General features: G+C 40.5%; 1 protein-coding gene across 1 annotated transcript; it reads right to left on the reverse strand.

Moving 5' to 3' along the window:
• Positions 1–1,176: 1,176 nt before the first annotated feature.
• On the reverse strand, positions 1,177–22,198 carry LOC124136969. Its single transcript, XM_046503051.2, has 3 exons — positions 21,481–22,198; positions 4,576–4,807; positions 1,177–1,920 (listed from the first exon to the last, which is right to left on the reverse strand). Exons 1-3 carry the CDS (start codon positions 21,808–21,810, stop codon positions 1,520–1,522), a joined length of 963 nt encoding a protein of 320 aa, XP_046359007.2. The 5' UTR covers positions 21,811–22,198; the 3' UTR covers positions 1,177–1,519.
• Positions 22,199–22,292: the final 94 nt, after the last annotated feature.

Consider the following 22,292-nt stretch of genomic DNA (forward strand, 5'->3'; position numbering starts at 1 on the left):
GACATTCAGTGAGCCTGACTACCCGATCCCGTTAGTCTTTTACGGCAAGCATGGGTTGCTGAAGACCTATTCTACCCTGGATCATCACGGGTCATGTTTGGTATAAAACACATTAGAGAGCATATACAAATAATAATCAAAGAACTAACCATCACCTCGCTTGGCAGCCACCAAGTAGTGATGTCACTGGAGTTCGCGTAAGAGAATGAAACTTTTTGGGTGGCACCTGAAATTTGAAATATTGTGAGACATTTAGGGAAACTTGATTTTTGTCTGAGGATGTTACTGACATTCAAATCATCAATTCCCTTGTTTGCAAATTGGAAAATCAGGAACATTCGGTGTTTTACGGCTTTGTTGCGGTCTGTTTCTGGCTTGGCCAAACGTTTCAAATCAACATCGAGAACCATACCCTCTCGTCCATACTGTGGCTCTTACTGTTTGGAGAGTCATCCATCAGCATAAATTGATGAAGTCGTTCTTACTTTGTGCAGTCCCAATTGTTCCTGAAGGATCCGCGTATGCACACAGTAAGTTGGGTCACATATTGCAACCCCCTTTTTAGTGTGCATTAGGGGGTGGATTCTTTTAACAAAAACAATATGTTTATTAAATTAAATGCTAGCAGAGAACTTACACTACCATTGGGGTACACAAGTGGGTGATCTAAACTACCAGATGTGGATTAGTTGGGTTAGGTCACTGACTTTTGTGTGAGAAGTGTGCGTTCGAATCCCAGTTCGGACCCAACCTATAAAAGTACTAGAATTTGTACTTTACTGAGAAAGTGTAATCGCAGATATAATATATGTTGTCATTAAATGCTGGAAAAAGTCTTTACTGGGTGTTCTGTAAAAAAGGTTTGTAATTAAAAAAACATGTAACTGGCTCCTACTTTCTGAGTGAAATGTTGTATGCAGCAATATCTTTGACAAAATTCTGCTTCAATGACCTTTTGTGTGTTCTACTGGTTGGTGGACCTCTAGAAATTGGGCGTAAACTGCGTGTAATTTTTTTATCTAGGGTTTCAATATAGGTCAATTCTCCATCAAATCTGTGTGTATCTGTTAATTAACACGCTTCGCTATATCGTTGAACTGTTGCCTGTGCAATGTGACATTTTATCTCACTCACTGCTCATTTTAAAGCACGACCAAATCCGGATTTGAACATTATTCGTGTTTATTTCAACATATCAAACACATCACTACATATGTTGTGAGAAAGTTTGAATTATTGCTGCTTTAAAAGGAGTGTCAGTTCAACATGTGTGATAAGTTCATCTTGAGGCAGGTTTGGCGTGCATCCCTCTTGTGGCATCTACGAGCACTGATACGGTTCTGACGGATAAAAGATAATATCAAGGACGAATATTGATTTCGAACCAGTAACCAGCGGGTCCAAGTATCTAAGGGATGATACTCTTCATGGTGGCAAGCCGCTCCTTAGACAACTTGGTAATTCCAGAACCCTCAAACATCATTACACCAAACGGGGCTTAACCATCTTTCATGGAAAGCTATTTACAGAAGAAAAAAATACCAGTGGGGCTTTTGGAAACAGCAGAGTAAGTGACAAATTTATAGTCTTCAATAAAGAGGTACTCATCCGGCCAACTCATACGTAACAACGCAGTGACATTCTCAGGTGCCTTTGCCCAGATGTTTCCGGATCCGGTGTCGGTGATTGGGTAACTTCCGGTCACCGTGTATTCGCTACCAGACCAATTCATTTCGTAGACGGTGTTGTCACTGATGATGTGGACGTTGTCAGTGGTGTTGTCCAGCGCGACGATGGCGTCCAAATGCGTGTTATTGAAGAAATAGGGGGCCAGGATGTTCTGAGGTGGCACGCCCGAGGGACAGGCCTCGAATTTGGTGATGTTTGGATAAAGCGAAGAGAAGCATTTGACTTGATCTCCTGGAAGAACAGACGGGAGTTAAACATAGTACAATACACCGAGAAAGTAGACAAATATGAATACAGTAAAGTACGTTTATAACGAACACGCTTATAACGAACTGACGGAAATAACGAACCGATTTTTTGTCCCGACTATTTGCTATAGTTATGTTGTATATATGCTTATAACGAACTACGGTTATAACAAACTAAAGTTAGTGGGCCCTTTGAGTTCGTTATAACCGTAGTTTACTGTATGTTGTTTGTGAAGCCTCGGTGGCCGAGTGGGATAATTCGCAGACTTTGTGTGCTGGCGATTAGGTGCCTCACTCTGGCAGTGTGGGTTCGAATCCCGGGTGGGACTCAACCCAAAAGATTACTAGAATCTGTACTTACTAAGAACGTTTAATCCCAATTCTAACATTTGTTACATTTGACCACTTTCTGAAATAGCATTGTGTGTATATGTTGATGTGGTTTAGCGACTTCTCGTGGTATATCCTGATTCTAAGTTATAACGTTAATACTACGGCTTGTGTCGTCACGTCAAGTCACTACATGTCACACACTTTCATCGGATTATTGTCACGTTTTGTCGCGTTAGGTTCTGTCACGTTTCGTCACTTCACGCCCCGTTCTGAAGTGTCTCGTCACTACACGTCACGTTCTGTCATAGCACGGCGCGTGACGTCTTATCATTTATCGGTTGGGTGACCTGGTGCTTAAAGCGTTTGCTCTTCACACCGAATGCCCGGGTTCGATTCTCCAAGTGGACACAGAAGCCCATTTCAGGTGTCGCCCGCCGTGATATTACAGGAATATTGAAAAATACCCGGCGTACAACCTTACTCACTCGCTCTTTTTATCGTGGCTCGCCACTACAGCACAGCACACCATAGGTAAATATAATGGACTCCACTTACGCGAAAAGGTTCATGTAGATATTATATGATCTATTGGTGTGTTACTCGATGAAAGACCAAAACGGTGGATCCCACTCATATCACCCACCCACCCACCTATCTAGGCATCCAGGCATCCAGGCATCCAGGCATTGGGAGGGATACCACGCATTATTCCAGAAGCTCCAGCTTGTGGTGAATACATTTCACAACTTTCGATGTACAATTGAGAATTCCCTTGCTTCAAAGATGCCAAAGAGAACCACACAACTCTTCCACAAAAGTAAGAAGAAAAGCTTTCACAAAAGTTTTATGGGAGACTTCACTTGTGAAGGACATTTCCAAATTTGATGCATCAGTGACAAAAAGGATGTCCCACGCAATTCCCTTTGTAGACTTTTTAATTTATTTTCAGGTGAACACGTGTGCTTGTTACGGGAGCCCCGATGGGCAGGACACGCTCGACTTTCGCCAACATCACAACATCCATAAACACATAATTATGAAGTAGTCGGAATCGTCCTATGGAGTCTGCAGAAATTTGTTATGGTTTATGAAAAGGAATTCGTGGCTTGTATTCACACCACTGGGCTGGTCACCCCTTGTGTCCATTGGACATGCAGATCACTTGATTTCCTACGTCGGAAATAGTACATTAACTTTCGCCATACATGTGACCTACGTCGGAAATAGTACATTAACTCTCTCCAATACATGTGACCTACGTCGGAAATAGTACATTAACTCTCCATACATGTGACCTACGTCGGAAATAGTACATTAACTCTCCATACATGTGACCAAACGTATTCTGAAAAACATCAGACCGCCTCCGTGGTCTAGTGGTAGAGCCTCCGCCAGGAAAGCGGAAGGTCCGGGGTTCGATTGCCGGCCGCGTCATACCAAAAGACGTTAAAAGATGGTACTGTGTTCTTGCCCTGTCTGGCGCTCGGTATAAAGGGGCTAAAACAAGGACTGGTCGGCTCTGAATCAGTATACTGTGTCTGAGTGGGCTATTCTTGGTAAACTGCGACATGGTATCTCAGTGTGCTAGCACTAGAAATAGGCATTAGTCCGGACTAGTACTAGCACGCACACACACACACACACACACACACACACACACGCACGCACGCACGCACGCACGCACGCACGCACGTGCTTGCACATCACTATGTAAGCCCTATAGTCTTGGACGCTACGTTGAACCCCATTTCATCCCAATTCCTTCCGCATGTAACCACAGACACCAGTCTTTAGACTTGACGACCACAAACTGAGCCGAACCAAGCTCCTCAAACCAATTACTTAAGGACGACCATGTGTGTTATGTATAAACGCACTCAGCTGCACCACTCTTTGGGACAGTGTCACAGTTGCATGGCGATGTGACCTTCAGATTTTCACGGTGCCGGAACACCTGTATATCATCACCTACAGAGATGAGCGCAATAAGGAACGGGAATGTTTACGTGTTGCCCAGGTAACCAGGAGCAGGGTATTTCGGTGTCAAAGAAACAGAGCGTACTTTGGGTCTAATTAGGTCAGACATCTTTTTTAGTATCTTTGATTAAAGATCCTTGGATATTCTGGTCGGTAGGTGGGGGACAAAATACAATTCGTTTTTCAGATATAGATCCCCCAGTCAACACAACACAACACAACACAACACAACACAACACAACACAACACACACACACACACACACACACACACACACACACACACACACACACACACCACGGCGTCCCCCTTTGTAATTCGAACTTACCTTGTATAATGTAGGTGTAATCGAGGGGCCCTTGAAAAGCTCCATCCACTGTTCCGACTAGTCCAGGAAAGATATCAGTATGATGTTTAGATTGAAAGCCCTCAAATACTAGACGTCGGCCATTGACAATGATATTAAAGAGATGTGTCACAGCGCCCTCGAAGAGTATGAGACGGAGCTCGGTCGTGTACATGATGCCAGACGTGAAGTGACGAAACTCGAAACAATCCCTCTGAAAACAATATTGCATATTTCGTCTTTATTGTGAAGTTGCATTGTTATTCGTTTGTTAAAAACAGCACTCCGCAAAATATTCCAGCTATATGACGGCGGTCTGTAAACAATCAAGTATTGACCAGACATTCAAGTGATGACATGCATCAACAAAGTCAGAAAATTCTGATCGCGTTTGTCGCCTCTTACGACAAGCATGGGTTCCTGATTTGGTTGGTTGGTATGTTGTTTAACGCCGCCCTTAGCAATATTCCAGCTATATGACGGCGGTCTGTAAATAATCGAGTCCGGACCAGACAATTCCTGAAGACCATTTCTAACCCCGATCTTCAAATGTGTGAATTGTTAAAAGACGTTTTCTTCAACAATATACACACAAAACCAAAAAGGTTATATCATTTTTATTTACTTCATGTCTCCAACCACAAGACATTTTCTATTTTGCTCGTCAAATATGCGGGAGGGTATTCGGGACTCCGCAATGTGGTACGCGGAACGGAAATAAAGTCCTTCTTGATACCAGAATTAACATGTAATATGACATGGTGATGTACGTAAAGAAGGTGTACATACGTTGAAACTGGACTTTTATATTCAGTTAACGCCCTTGTCTCAGGAAGATGGATCTCATTAAAATCATATTTAAGTTCTCGCTGCCACTTAACAAAGATCTGAGGACATCCCATTACGAGTCACGTCAGAACGACCTTTCGAACTTTGACCGACCACTGAAATGACTAACAAGAAGTCGACATCAGCCAATTAGAAAGCAACGTTCTCCAGCTTACGGCACTTATTTCAACCTGGCGACTTCCATTTCAGAGTACGCTTAAAAAACATGTTGACACAGTTCTCGATTAATATTTTGAAAACTGAACAATTGACAATTCCGGAATGTTTAATATATAGTTGCGAATGTATGGCAGTGCTTCCCTCGTACTGTGCAACGCCTCCCATGTTGAAATGTTTATCCCACGGAAGAGAGCGATAGACGATAATTTTGGCGGAATAAGTCGTACGGGCCGTAACTGTCGTTCGGAATACACCGTGTTAACGTTTTCGAGGTTGCATGATTTGAAAACACATTCCGACTGTCGCTTTCATGATCTGGTAAGCGACGCTCTGATTGGTCGGATGAAAGGTCGTTCTGACGTGACCCGTAATGGGATGTCCCCAGATCTTTGTTTAGCGATAGCGAAAACTAAGATCTGATTTTGATTAGATTGGTCGATTCTTATGACAAGCATGGATTACTGAAGACCAAATCTACCCCGGTTTTTACGGGGGAAGACAAGCATTTGTTGCAGGAGACCAATTCTAACTTGGATCTTCACGGGGGTGAATTGTTGTAAACCAAGAAGGATTACGAATGCAATAATGGTGATCCGTTCATCCAATAAGTTCACTCTCCAAAAAAAAAAGAAACGCACAGGTAGTATGTAGTTCATTGAACCTGACTACACAAAACATCCGGTATATAAATTGGATGTATGTTATCGGAAAATGCTGGTGGCCTGATATTCGACAAACGGTGCGTCACAACGCAGCCATTGTCGATTTGCAATGTCTTAAATGGCATTGTTTTCACACTTGTTCAAAATTGTCATGGGGGAAAACAGTAAAGCAAAATGCACGTGCGAGTTATGGCATTCGTAACTCGTGGTAGTGGATATAAAAAGGCAAGCATAAGGCAATACTTGGTCATTCAATTGTCAACAATTTTCAAGTTCGAAAATGCCGAGACTCAGCGTTGCCGATCGGAACATCGCCATAGGACGTATCCAAAGAGGGAAATCGCAGTCTTCTGTTGCACGCCACTTCAACGTCCACCACAGCACCCTTTGCCGACTTTGTGACCGATACACACAGTTCAAGTTCACTGCAGACCGGCCGAGAACCGAGATCACTACGAGATCTGACTTGGTTGTGGTTCAGGGAAATTTGAAAGCAAAATCGCTACATGAATCAAATTCCCCAACCTCACCTTCTTCCAATCATTGACCACCAGGGGTAGCTGTTTCAACAGTACGGTAGACTACCCCCATAATGTCAACATCACCGTCTTGCCCTGGCCGTCGAGATCTCCAGATCTCAACGCAATCGAACACCTCTGGGATGAACTCGATCGACGTGTACGTCAACGTACGTCAACACGCCGCAGACACTCCCACAACTGGCCAACGCGTTACAAGCAGAATGGCGCAGAATTCCGCAGGACAGAATTCGTACACTTATCCAGTCAGTACCGAGGAGATGCAGAGCCGTGATTGCTGCCCGGGGCGGTCACACGAGATACTGAGTTCAGCGCAACCTTGTGGCCTAATGTGACATGACAATGAACAGTTTTAAATGCCTTTATACAACGACAACATGTGGCTATCGAGCTCCAAAACTTCATATTTGTATCTATGATATTAAATTAAATATATCGACTTCATAACTTCATAAAAATCCACCTGTGCGTTTCTTTTTTTGAAGAGTGTAACAAAATAACCCTGAAGACGTTACACATACACGTGCTTAAAGATTCAGTCAGGGGTATATGCTACTCAACTATTGACAGGGACATTCCTACTAGCATAATACTCTATAATGCATATGTATAAGGTATGAAATGACTCAGTTGTATATGTGAGCCATTTAACTGTGACACAACTTATAGTAAGTGTTATCTGAAGCCAGAATAAGGTCATAAATACAAATGTGGTTCAAGAAATGTTTCAAAAACGTATTTGAAAAATACGACAGGAGGAGTATGCAATAAACTCTACAAACACTGTGAAGGTGCTTACACAAACACTGTGAAGGTGCTCACACAAACACTGTGAAGGTGCTTACACAAACACTGTGAAGGTGCTAACACAAACACTGTGAAGGTGTTTACACGAACACTGTGAAGGTGCTTACACAAACACTGTGAAGGTGCTTACACGAACACTGTGAAGGTGCTTACACGAACACTGTGAAGGTGCTCACACGAACACTGTGAAGGTGCTTACACGAACACTGTGAAGGTGCTTACACAAACACTGTGAAGGTGTTTACACGAACACTGAGTGAGTGAGTATGGTGCTACGCCGCTTTTAGCAATATTCCAGCAATATCATGGCGGGGGACACCAGAAATAGGTAACACACATTGTACCTATGTCGGGAATCGAACCCGGGTCTTCGGCGTGACGAGCTTACGCTTTAACCACTAGGCTACCCGACCGCCCCTATTGTTTTCAAGGAACTAGAGGTATTAAGTTGACATAATCATGGTGGTATACATAATAAATATGTCAAATGTTAACTAAATGGAATAGCATAAAAACTCGTTTGGGGGCAAATCATATGTTAGCATGGAAGTCTGGGTAGGAGATTGCAAACAAGCATGGCGTCGCCCTTGTCAATCGGCGATCGAGTCAGAATTAATCATCGTAAATCTGGAGAAACTACTGGGACAATTGTTATCATTATCAAAACAATAGTATACTTCACTGACAATAAGTGACTAACTGGACAGGGACGGAGCTGAGCCATTTTAAAAGTGTTGGCAACTTTGAAGATAAAAATTCCGAAACAATTTAGAGAGGAGACTAGTTTAACGGGACCAGTTTCCTTATATGAGATTGTAGACCTCTGCAGCCTTCTCTCCGCAATTCAGACGCATCTAAATTTAGGGAAATATGTAAATACGTTTTTATCGATTTGCGAATAAATAGTTCATTAACATATGAAGTACTTTTTATCTAAGTTAAATTTATCTCCACGTGTGGTTGAATTACTTTGAAAAGTGAGATACTACATTAATTTTACTTCTATGCGAAACTGTTTTAACATGGTGAATACTTTACTTATATACCTGTATAGTAAGGTGTGGAATCGGCGCGGTTGTCAACAAGTGCGTCTAGCGCAATAATATGCACGTAAAATCCCTTCCCTTTTTGTTTGGACAGTTTGATTAAATAATAAAGATTTTAGAAATAGCTATCTTATAGAACATTAACTGCATTTGCGACAAACCAGCGTGCATACTAATTATACCGTCATCGTGGAAATCGGAAATGACGTGCAGAGCTTTTACGAGTGTTTATCTAAATATAATTATATTTAAAGATTTGCGACATTGGTAACTGACTGATCTACGTATTGATTTCAAAAAGGTTTATTTGACGAAGTATATATGCTTACTATAGGCACAAGGCTCAAGTGGTTGGTGAACGCCGGTTTCATGTCAAACACGAACCGTTACTAGAACAGTAAATTGCCTATCTGCATTTCTTTTGTAAAAAAAATCTTTGGGGTTGAATTTTAAAACACAAAAGTATTGATCAATCAATTGATAATATTGTTATTCCATTCTCAGTGCCCAAAATAATATTGAAACGCCTTTGTATGCTAATATGTACGTCCCTACAACTAGTTGAGCAATCAATTATTTTCACAAGGGATTGATTTATATCATGATTGAACACTACCGCCACAAATATTTTTCACTCAACTCCAAAAACAAAACATTCGTCAGGACAGAGTAGGTGTAATGCAGGCTGTGTTGATTCAGATATTCACAATGAAGGTCATACCGACATTGTTGATGAGAGGGGTAAATAGAAGCGACGAAACCTTTCAACAGTCATAAGAAACGTGAATAGTCCATTGTACGATCCCGGCTTCATCATGAGCATGTGTTTATGAATCACAATCAGCGTTGGTGCTCGTAACACTACACGAAGGGACAGTGTTTGCCAAATGTATGCATGTTAGGAAATCAACGAGTCATCCGAGGTCAATATGACCAGCGTTTCAAATATACGTATCATTTGGCCGCCTTAATTACATTTATTCCGCAGGCCATGAACTAAAAGAGCAGTCAAGTCACACACACACACACACACACACACACACACACACACACACACACACACACACACACACACACACACACAACATTTATGTGCATGATACTTGTTTCAAGGAAATGATTCCATAACATACAAATAATCCCTGCTCCGACATCCGCCACCCTTAGATTATTAAATAGTCAATTTCCTGAGTAAATTTAGTTTTATAAATTTTAATTCATACATAAACTAGTCTTTGAAAGGCAACAATCTGCTGGAATTGAATAAGTCCCCATGAACAATACAATAATACATATATGTAAACGATAATAGACTTTAAAATGCTACGTGAAATTCTTCTAAATCCACACTAGAATCTGTAAATGTATGTCGTCTATCGATTCCGGGTCATATGGGCATACAAGGTCAAACGGATTAAATAATACACCAATTATATCGTCAAAATCACATTGTTATTCACATTAGTTGTGATTACTAATGCTTTGTAGTGATTTGTGTTTATCTGTATGTGACTGGCGAATTATTTCAAAAATCACTGTCATTGTTTGGTAACGAAAGATGATCTTGAAAAATAAGTTTTTATTCTGTTTAACGTTTGGATAATAAATTTACTGAAATGGTTCATAACTTACCATCGCGCTGTTATTTGCCGATAAAAAAGAATTAACGATTTAAACAGGTTCCTAACATGAAACGCATACCACCTTCATTGAAAGTTAAAGAAAATTTACAAATATTATGATCGTTTTCGTATTAACCTTGGTATGATTGAAAACATCAGGATATTTTATATAGAAATGTGTAGTTTTCTATCACAAATAAATGTGAAAATGCTTTCTTCAATTGTCCCTTGTTTATTGAAGCAGCAACTGTTTGAAATCGTTTCCCCGCTTTACAGCGCCTTGTGCTAAAACAAACTTAGCACGCTTATCAAATATTAATCAACTTCATAAGGTACTATGTACTTAGTGGTACAAGAGTAGGCGAGGAACGGCTAACTGCATTCTACTATCAGCATCGGTCCTCTTGAAAGCGTCCCTGCTGTGTCAGTGTTGAATAATGACCACTAGCTCTTCTGAAGCTGACGACATGTGTGTGTCCAAAAAATAATTGTCCTCTTAAAAATATTAATATTGGGTGATTTTAAACTACTTTCGAAACAATTAAATGTTAAGCAAATTGTGATAGGCATTACTTACAAGTTGACGGATAACAAGGTAGACACAATTTTATGGATAACAACTTCTTTAATACTGTAAAAAGCGGCGTTTCGTTATAGATCCGTATACCGTTGTCAAGTATAAGGATCTATACCGAAACGTCACTTTTTACAGTATTATAGAAGTTGTTATCCATAAAATTGTGTCTACCTTGTAAATGTTCAGCAGATTAAAAAGTAATATCGTCCAACTTGTAGCTGAACCATTTAAATTTACATTTATTGTGCGTAACACAATGGCCTTATTAATGGTTTCTGGAGCAGGCAAGGCACCACAATGTATAACTATATGCACGTGATGTATTTGGATTGGTTCCACTTCGCCTCGCACAAGCCCGACAAAATACAATAACCGTCAATGGCAGAACTCTACCTGGTGTGTGCTGGAGTATAGCCGTCTATTGTATTCAGTATCAGATTAGACAAAAGATGTCTGTAACAGATTCCCCCCGACAGCAGGTGCTTGCTTGCCCTGAGTGGAGGGCGTGACACCACAAATGCCAGGTAGACGACCTCAAAGTGGTTTTCATTGATCTTCATTCACACGGTTTCATGCCTGCTCAAGATCCTTTCGATTGTTAAAAAACAACTTAAAGGAATGATTTTGCTAAATAAAAATAGTTTTGTGTATTTGTGTTTTTCTGTCAGTAGCAATGTATACAGAGTTCATACACTGCTGATAAAAACAAATGTCCCCTCCAGCATAACCATACCCATGCAAGTCCTATATTTGCATTTCATATGCGAGTCAGATCTTGTTTCACGTCGGGTAGGTTTGAGCTATTTGGTTTTCTTTTTATTAGGAAAAGAGGTTTGCTTGGTGAAAGTACGGAAGCCTTTTCGGGTCACTTTATTTTCTTCTTGAAATTTCAAGATACTAGGTGGAAATTTCAAGTTTTATATTCAAGAAATCTCTTTGATACATTACGTGTATTACTTGTTTTGGTATAAATTATGTTTAGCCTGAATACGCTACTTGGTACAATACTAGAGCATATCACTGTGGGATATCTTTGCTACAAGAATCACTTATGTATCCACCCTATTAGGTTTTGGTTTGGTTTGGTTTGTTGTTTAACGCCGCACTTAGCAATATTCCCGCTATATGACGGCGGTTTAAATAAGCTAGTCTGGACCAGACAATCCAGTAATTGACATCATGAGCATCGATCCACGCAATTTGGATTCGATGACATGTATCAGCGAAGTCAGCTAGCCTTACGACCACATCCCGTTAGTCGCCTCTTACGACAGCATAGTCGCCATTTACGGCAAGCATGGTTTGCTGAAGACCTATTCTACCCAGGATCTTCATTGAGATATTGGGGGGTTCGGCTGGCCAAGTCGTCTAAGGCGCCGCGATTCGCTGTGCAGAGTTGCGTCCCTTGGGCACGCCAGAAACCTATGATTGTGGGTTCGAATCCCTGTTCGCCCAAATTATGTTTCTAGGTTTGTCAGCACCATACCTGTGCTCGTGGGTTTCACCAAAGTGGTAAACATCTTAGACCTGCATCACTTCGGGCTTTCCTCCCACATTAAGCTGACACGCCGTGATATAACTGGAATACTGTTAAAAGCGGCGTTAAACCCAACTCACTCACTCATTGAGATATTGTCGCACATACTGGAACAGATCTAGTTTTTGTTGAAGATGACATTATGAGATCTCTGAATATTGATAACTGTGAATATATGTGTTGTAGTCTTAATATGCAACGTTTTTCGTGTAATAAAACTACAAAAAGGTATGGCAGAAAGTTACTTGTTTTGTGTTCGATACTTAATTTGAATATATTCAATGTACGTCGTGGCACAGATACAGCCCCGGGTGACTTTACTTTAATCTAATCATTAGGAACGAGTGTTATTGATTATATCATTGGATCGAGCGGTTTCTTTACATGTACTGGTTTTAACGTCGAATGTAGGCCAGAGTCACCCCACCTGCTAATCAGCTGTTCATTTCAATCACGTGACATAGGTATTAACGGTGACGCTTCACGTGCTACGAACAATAACGACGTTAATTTTAAATTTATTTGGACTGATGATTGTTGTCGTAAATTTCGTGATAATCTTCTCTCGCCTGATATAAAGAACATTCTAGACATATGTGTAACTTTAGCTCTCACAGATGTAGATAAATCAATAAAACTTTTTACGGATGCTATTCATCAAGCAGCAGATTCTATTTAGAAAACTACAAAGACTGATCAGCCATGGTTTGATTCTGAATATAGATACCTGAGAACCGTAACATTAAGACTGTTCAAGTTCAAGTTCAGTTTATTTCTCAGAAAGATCCACCAACGGTGGTACATGAGAAAAGGTATAATATAAATTCATAATATAATATTAATATCAAGATGACAGGAGTGTTGTGCAAACAGAGAGAGATTAAAGGTTACAATGAAATATGACAGAATTAAAGTGACAAGAACAGCTAACGTATTCAGCAGATATAAAGTGAGTGAGTGAGTGAGTTGGGTTTAACGCCGCTTTTAACAGTATTCCAGTCATATCGCGGCGTGTCAGCTTAATGTGGGAGAAAAGCCACAAGTGATGCAGGTCTCCGACGTTTACCACTTCGGTGAAACCCACGAGCACGGGTATGATGCTGACAAACATAGAAACATAATTGGGGCGAACCGGGATTCGAACCCACAATCATAGGTTTCTGGCGTGCCCAAGGGACGCAACTCTGCACAGCGAATCGCGGCGCCTTAGACGACTTGGCCACCCGCGCCCCCTGAAGATATAAAGACTGTGAAACATTGAGATCTTACATAGACTCCAGAAAGAAATATAATGACTTAATAAGGACAATAAAGACTGCATAACGTATATGTTCGTGATAAATTATTATCGAATATTAATAATGCATAAGTATTCTGGTCTGCATTCCAGTACAACATCTCGCCCACAGTTCAGACAGAAAATGATTGGTTTTCACACTTAAATATTTATTTCAAGATTGTAACATTAATGATGACATAGTACAGAAAGGGAGCCAAGGACTTATTAGCCCCATACCAAAAGATAAAAGTGTCCTGACTGAACCTCTGTCGTATAGAGGCATTAATTTAATGTCTATACCGTGTAAAATATCTGCAGGCGTTTTGAACAATAGATTCAGGAACTGGCTTGAGAAGAACAATATATTGTCTCAGGAACAAAATGGTTTCCGTTCTGACAGAAACTGTATCGACCATTTGTATAATGTGATAAATAATAGGAAATCTGCTGGACTATCAACCTTTGTGTGTGTTATAGACTTAAAGAAATCATTTGACACTGTAGACCGCAAATGTCAATGGTATAAACTTATGTCTGTTGGAGTACAAGGGAAGATGTTGAAAGCTGTCCAAGCCCAATATCAAGATGTGAGATGTGCAGTACGCGTGAATGACTATATAACAGACAGTTTTAACGTTTCCAAGGGTGTTAAGTAAGGTTGCAAATTGTCACCAACTCTATTTTCTCTCTATATAAATGATCTTGCCACGGAGATAACGAATCTCAAATGGGGGGTACCATTAGATAACGAAATGTTATCCATTTTGCTATACGCTGATGATATTGTGTGGTTAGCTCCAAATGAAACATATCTCCAAAAAATGTCAGATATTGTAAGTACTTCGTGTTTAAAATGGCGTACTAGTATTAATGACGACAAAACTAAAATGTTCATATTCGGAAGAAATCTGTTGTTAGATCAGTTTTCGTGTGGCAATACTCACATTTCTTATGATAGCGCTTACCGTTAGCTTTGATTGTGTTTAAACGAAGACCGTGAAAGAGCTTTGTAAGTCCGCTAATAGAGCGTTATCTGCTCTGTACACTCAGTATATTTATGCTGGTGGCATGTCGTATGATGTTTTTACGAAGTTGTATAAATCGCTGGTTGAACCAGTTTTGTTTTATGGTGCCAGTATATGGGGCATAGTGTTAAAGAAGTTGAGGTTGTGCAAAAATAAGGCTGCCAGCTGGTTGTTTCTTGGTTTAAATAAATATGCTCCTGTTCTTGCAAGTGGAGGGGATATGGCTGGTGCTCATTTTGGTTACTCCGAAAATAGAATGTTTCAGAAATCTTTTCAGACTTAAATCTATGCAGAAGAGCGCCTGTCCAATATTATTCACCGATGGTCTGGATGTTTTACTACATCTTGGGATAGTAAAATGATGAACCTTTTGAATCAATATAATTGCTCTCACTTACTGGAAATCAGATGGGGCGTTAAACGCTGTGTTGGGTATATCAAAAACGTTTTATTTCAGGATGACGCAGTTAATTGGCACACTTCGCTTTTGAATGATATGGGTATTGTAAATAGAAATAAGTTATGTACTTACAGAAAATATAAGTGAAAACCTTCTGTTGATTTCTATGTTAAAAATATTATGTACAGAGATCACCGCCGTATTTTAAACAAGTTCAGATGTGGAATTTTACCTTTGTTCGTTGAGACAGGCAGATATTCCAAGCCTTCTATACCACTAACGTAGAGGCTATGAAAATATATTGCGATTGTGATTTGGTGGAAGATGAATGTCATGTTTTACTAGTGTTTATGAAGATTTACGGTATGAATTATATTGTGCAGCTGAAGAAGACAACCGAAATTTAATGTGATATGCGAAGAAGAGAAATTTATTTACTTAATGAATCCAAACGTTTTACAAAAGTTGCTTACGGCAACGCTTTTTATAATGTTTAAAAGACGACAGTTGTCGCCATGATTATTAAATTACCTCTCTCTCTATCTACCTTTTCTTATTCTTTTGTTGTTGAATCGGAAAGTTTGTTATTGTTTCCTGTGTGTCTTCTGATTTCGTAGCTAAATTTCCCACTCACTACTACTACTACTACTACTACTACTACTACTACTACTACATGTAGTTAGAGGTGAGTGTGGATGGTACCCAATGTATATAATCACTTATAAGAGGGCTATCAAACACTGGTGCAGAATTAGTAGCATGCCACATTCCAGATGTGTCAGGAAATGCTATAATTTATTGTTATGAGATTGTAAAAATAGAAAGACTAATTAGGTTTCAAAATTAAAAATATTTTATCTTCTTTGGGATTTGGCTGCTATTGGGAGCAGTAGTGTGTAAATAATTTTCAATTTTTTTCTCGAAATTTCATTTTAGACTTAAGTGTTCACATGGGCAAGAATTGTCATGCAGCCCTGGCATCGAGTTCTAAATCATATATTCAATTCAAAACATCAATTCGTAACTTCTATTAAGGATTAGTCCAGTTCCAACATTAGGGTTGCACTTGCTCAACTGAGATGCTGCTTACACCAGCCCAGAATGGAGACTGGCAGATAAATGATATAAAATACCCTTAAGAAGACAGATTGTGTTTAATCTGCAAATGTCAATATACCTAGGATGAATATCATTTTATTCTAACATGCAATGTATAAGAATCTGAGATATACCTCAGACATTCTACGTAAATCCATCCCAACATAAGTTGGGTACCCACTCTGCAAAACGTAGCCATTTACGTCTACAAACCTCTGCGCCTAAGATCTTCGTGTATATGAACAACTTGTACGGAAGCCTTTCCATGCCATTTTATTTTTATTTTTTCTTGAAATTTCAACATACTAACTAGAAATTTCAAGATGTCATGTTGAAATTTCAAGAAGCTAAATTAAAAGTTATCATTGTCTTGAAATTCCAACATAGCATCTTGAAATTTCAACTTAGTCTCTTGAAATTTCAAAATAATAAGTTAAAATTTCAAGTTAAAATCTCAAAATTTCAACTTTTAAACTTGAAATTTCAAGATCAATATCCTGAAATTTCAGCTTAGTATGTATCTTGAAATTTCAACTTTGTATCTTGAAATTTCAAGATAAAACAAAGAAAAAACAAATGGCCCTAATCGGCTTCCGTAAAATATGGAATACTACGGAAGCCTTTTAGTACGAAATGCTTTTACGGCCATTTGTTTTGGGGGTTTTCTTGAAATTTTAAGGTGTTGTGATAAAATGTGAAGATATAAACTTAGTTGAAATTTGAAGATAATAATCTTGGAATTTCAGGATAATAAGTTGCAATTATAAAATTGTAACTTGAAATTTCAATGTGTCTTGAAATTTCAAATTCGAATGAAAGTACGAAATACTTTTACGGCCGTTTGTTTTCTTTTCTTGAAATTTCAAGGTGTTGTGATAAAATGTCAAGATATAAACTTAGTTGAAATTTGAAGATAATAATCTTGGAATTTCAAGATAATAAGTTGCAATTATACAATTGTAACTTGAAATTTCAATGTGTCTAGAAATTTCAAATCCGAATGAAAGTATAATCATCAACACAATTTCTGGATCCAGTTGTGTATAGATTTCAAAATCGATTTCAAGCTCAAAAACTCTGTCATCCAACAGAGACGACTGTGCCAAAGTCATTACGTCATGGATGACAAACTGCAAACTGAAATTGTACCATAAGAATTGGTCCCTGCGGAAATTCCGTGCGGGAAACTTCCACATAACCCCGTGCTAATCATAATAAAGAGTCAATAACCGTGAGGGTCTTAATGTTGTAATGTTTGAACTTTCTGATAGTGTTGTCATCGTTCTTCGACGGCATGAGTCGTTGTTCGCTTGTTTGACTCGATTATGTACAGTTCTCCGAGATGAGGTTAGAATTTTGCTGACTGGCGTAAAACCAAACTCACACACATTAGCACGATGTAGATGGTTGTGTGGCAGAGCCTGGCGCCAATGTCAGAAAGTTAGGTTCCACTACATATGACTTTCAACACGTGACTATTTCGTGTCCACACCAATCTCATGAAATCAGATCTTAGTTCTCGCTACCGCTAAACAAAGATCTGAGGACATCCCATTAAGGGTCACGTCAGAACGACCTTTCATCCAACCAATCAGAGCGCCGCTTGCCAGATTATGAAAGTGACAGTCGGAATGTGTTTTCTAATCATGCAACCTCGAAAATGATAACACGTGGTATTCCGAACGACAGTAACGGCCCGTAAGACTGATTCCATCCAAATCATCGTCTACCTCTCGCTTCCGTGGGAGAAACATTTGAACGGAGGTGGCGTTGCACAGTACGCGGGAAGCACTGCCATACAATCGCAAGACATTCCGGAATGTTCCTTTGTACAGTTTTTTAAATTTTAATCGAGAACTGTGTAAACATATTTTTCAAGCGTAGTCTGAAATGGAAGTCGCCAGATTGGAACGAGTGCCGTAAAGCTCGAGAAAGCTGCGTTCTAACTGGCTGATGTCGACTTCTTGTTAGTCGTTTCAGTGGAACTGAAACAGGTTTACCTACTCGTCCGGAAAACTACTGCGTGTCAAACTGTGGGTCGGCTTCATCCGTAAGGGCTGTCACACATTCAAATGTTTAATGCCGTCCTTGATGGGACCATTCCGCACTAAAATTTGTCAAAAGTCTGATCAAGATCCTGTGATTCGTGGCGGGAAATTCACAAACAATCAGATATTGTCCCGATTCAGCCATTTCCAGTCGAACTCGTCCCTATTCTCCCGTTCTCAATCGGAATTTTATCCGATTTGTATCTTCTGCATGGTGAAAAACGACCGAAGCTGTCCCAACAGCGTCCCAAGTCTCCCGAATGCGATCCGACAGAGATCAGACAGTGACCGGACAGTGAACCGACAAGACGGTTCCAATCGGCAAGATCCGGACGCAATCTGGCCTCAATCGACATGAAACGGCAATGAACAATTCATGCTCGTTCATCACAACAGCTTCCCGATCCACAGGACACCGTCCAAACAACACGGGACATTGTTACGATTTTGATCCGATACAGCAAAATCTGTCACGACATAGTCACGATTGTAATCCGACTAGACAAAATCGGCTGAGTTTCCCGAATGTTACGGGACGCACCATGCTGTCGGGAGTTCTTGGCCGACCTCTCTTGACCTTTCCCGATCCGTAGGATTCTGTTACGAACGTATACGACTGCGTTCAGACAATGATAGGACATCCAGATCACTGAATATAGTAATCCGACTTTTTCACTTTTCGTGTCGTAGCGCTGTCTGATTTCAAACGGGAGCCATATTCGGCACTGTGTGAACCTTGCCTAAACCAACTTGTCAAATAAAAGGAACATAACACTTTCGCAACGGTTACTTGTCTCATTGTAACATCACATTGTCATGTCAACAATTCCTGCGGCTCGTTTAGTCAAATGATTCTCTTAAAGGACGCATGCAACACTGATGGATGGCAGATCAACTGCAATCGTATATTGATGCTACACGAAGAAGTACCGAATTATATTTAAGAACGGCTGCCAACCGACCGATGTGTCCCTTCTGGAAATGAAAACCTTCTGGAGATATGGTTAAAGTGTTTTGGTCAGTGATCCTTCACCATTGTGCCTCACCTCTTTCAAAACCTGATTGTAATGATACTACTCTCCTAACTTGTTAATAGGAAGATACGAGGGCTGGCTGTAAAGTTCTAAGCCTAAGTGGGATATCTCAATCGGATTGAAACAAACTTTTTCCACCAACAAGTACAATCATTTAATGAATCACAGACATAAGAACTGCAACTGTAGTGTTATTATTGTCTTTGTACCAGACCATCTTGTGAACCTACCCATTGAAATCACCAGAAATTGACAAAGCTGGCTATAGGGCAGTCATCAAGTACCTGCAACTGAAAGGGCTAACTCCAACACAGATACATGCTGACATGGTCTCCACTTTAGGGGATGATGCCCCTTCCTTTTCCACTGTAACAAAGTGGGCTGAAGAATCCAAGCGTGGCAGAGAGAGCCTTAACGATGACCCGCGTCCAGGAAGGCCTTCAACAGCAACCATTCCGGAAAACATTACCCGGGTGCATGACATGGTGATGGCTCATCGACGATTGACCACTCGACATATTGCCAGTGTTGTGGGCATCTCTCATGAGAGGGTTGAGCACATTATCACCAACGAGTTGGGAATGACGAAAGTTTCTGCAAGATGGGTGCCAAAGCTCTTGACAGCGGATCAGAAACGTGTCAGATTCCTGACGTCCCGTGACAATTTATGCCGTTTTGAAGCAGATCCCGATGATTTTTTGGCCCGATTTGTAACCATGGATGAGACCTGGATTCATCACTTTCAACCAGAAACCAAACTTCAGTCTAAACAATGGAAGCATCCGGAATCACCAGCCCCCCCAAAATCCAAATCGGTTCTTTCTGCTGGATGGCTTCAGTCTTTTTAGATTCCAAGGGGACTATCAATGGAAGATATTATGCTGACCTACTAAGACAGTTGCGTGCAAGCTAAGCGACGGGGAATGCTCACTAAAGGAGTCCTGTTCCACCAAGACAATGCTCCTGTTCACAAATCGGTGGTTGCCATGTCAGCGATGCATGATTATGGCTTTGAACTCATTGACCATCCCCCTTATTCAACCGATTTGGCCCCGTCAGACTTCGACTTGTTTCCCAAAATGAAAAAGGAACTAGCCGGTCGCCATTTTCCTTGTAATGATGACGTCATTTCCGCTGTGAATGACTTTTGTAGGGTGGCTGAAGAAAATTTCTTCTTAACCGGCATCCAGGCCTTGCAGCATCGCTGGCAAAAGTGTGTAAACCTGAAAGGGGACTATGTGGAGAAATAAATGCAAACCATCGACTTTGTACGGGTCTTTTTTCAGTTAGGCTTAGAACGTTTCAGCCAGGCCTCGTGTATGATTGTTAAACTCGTGAAGACCTGGGGTGAATAGATCTTCAGCAACCCATGCTTGCCGTAATAGGCGACTATGCTTGCCACAACAGGCGACTAACGAGATCAAGTGGTCAGGCTCTCTGACTTCGTTGATGCATGTCATCGTCCCAATTTCGTGGATCGATGCTCATGATGTCAGTCACTGGATTGTCCTGTCCAGACTCGATTCTTTACAGATCATGTGTTCATTATGTGGAGCCATGCAGATTTACTCAGAGAAAGAGAGAAAGCGATTTAATTCATTCATTCACCGACATCAGTAATGTGCCTTGGTAGAGTCGAGATGAACTAACTCTGATTTTAATTTTGAAGTATGTCCCCATTGATTTAACACCTCTTTTTTGCAGGTGCGTCACTGTCGATTTGATACCTCTTAAGATTCCAAATTAGATCAAGGGTCTCAAGCCAATGACACCTACCTCAGAAGTCAAAACCAAGATTTAAGTCCCTTTCAACAGACCCGTGAAGATCCGGGGTAGAATAAGTCTTCAGCAACCCATGCTTGCTGTAAAAGGCGACCATGCTTGTCGTAAGAGGCGACTAACGGGATCGGGTGGTCAGGCTCGCTAACTTGGTTGATGCATGTCATCGATCCCAATTACGTGGATCGATGCTCATGATACCAATCACAGGAATGTCTGGTCCAGACACGATTATTTACAGACTGCCGTCATATAGCTGGAATATTGCTGAGTGCGGCGTAAAACAATAAACCACCCAACCAACCCTTTCAAAATATTACCGACGGTGGTTGAATTATATGTATCATACTGTGCTTTCGTAAGAATGTATCAGAATCAAATCGATTAAACATATTTATGTGAAACATGAAAAAGAATCATAGTCACCTTCTCGAAGTACTTTTGTTGTGGCACGGGGGTCATGATAGTGTTGTAGGTGAGTGATTTAAACGTGTAGCAAATGCCTTTCTTGGACGAAGGATCCGTCTTGTGGAACTGGAAGGCATTGCACAAATCGTCGTCAGAGCAAAAACGGGAACACTGCACCATTGTAAGGAGACCTAAGTTGGAGCCCTGACTCACGCTCTGGCCATATTCGGGCAGGCCGTAGGGCGAGTACCAGAAGTTCCTGAAGGCCTTGGCACCGTCGGCTGTTTTCGTCACCGTCAACAACAGCACTAACGTTATTGTTAACCTCGGCGTCGAATTCTGTGACATTGGTGTATGTTGTTCGGTGTTCAAGTTTTGAAAAAATTAAACTTGGCACACTTTGTGTTTTATTGGCATATAGATATGTGGTTATCCTTGGTGAGAAGAATTGTTGACGGGTATTTGGTCAGGTTGTCCCTGTTTTCAGATATTCAAATTGTCAGAAGTATAAAGGTAGGATGTAGACACAGTGGTATGAGGGTACATCCTTTAGTCACACGATCCGTATCCTTTCAACAAAAGCTGCGCTTTTGTAAAGTTGATAATTTGCATTAGATATGTTGGTATTTTATATAACACGGTGTTATTCTTGGACGCCAATCATGCCACAAGTAAATCCAGTTTCTATCTCGCAAAACAAATGACGACAATCGTATATGTACATTGTACAGAGGCAAGCGAACCGCAGACGGATTCCTATTGGATGCCCCGCTTCAGAGAACAGGAACCGTTTCGGCGATGCATTAAGACAGCGCAGCTGTTTTAACCGT

This window comes from Haliotis rufescens, unplaced genomic scaffold (assembly GCF_023055435.1).
Source record: "Haliotis rufescens isolate VD_foot unplaced genomic scaffold, xgHalRufe1.0.p SCAF_1, whole genome shotgun sequence".
NCBI classification, from domain to species: domain Eukaryota; kingdom Metazoa; phylum Mollusca; class Gastropoda; order Lepetellida; family Haliotidae; genus Haliotis; species Haliotis rufescens.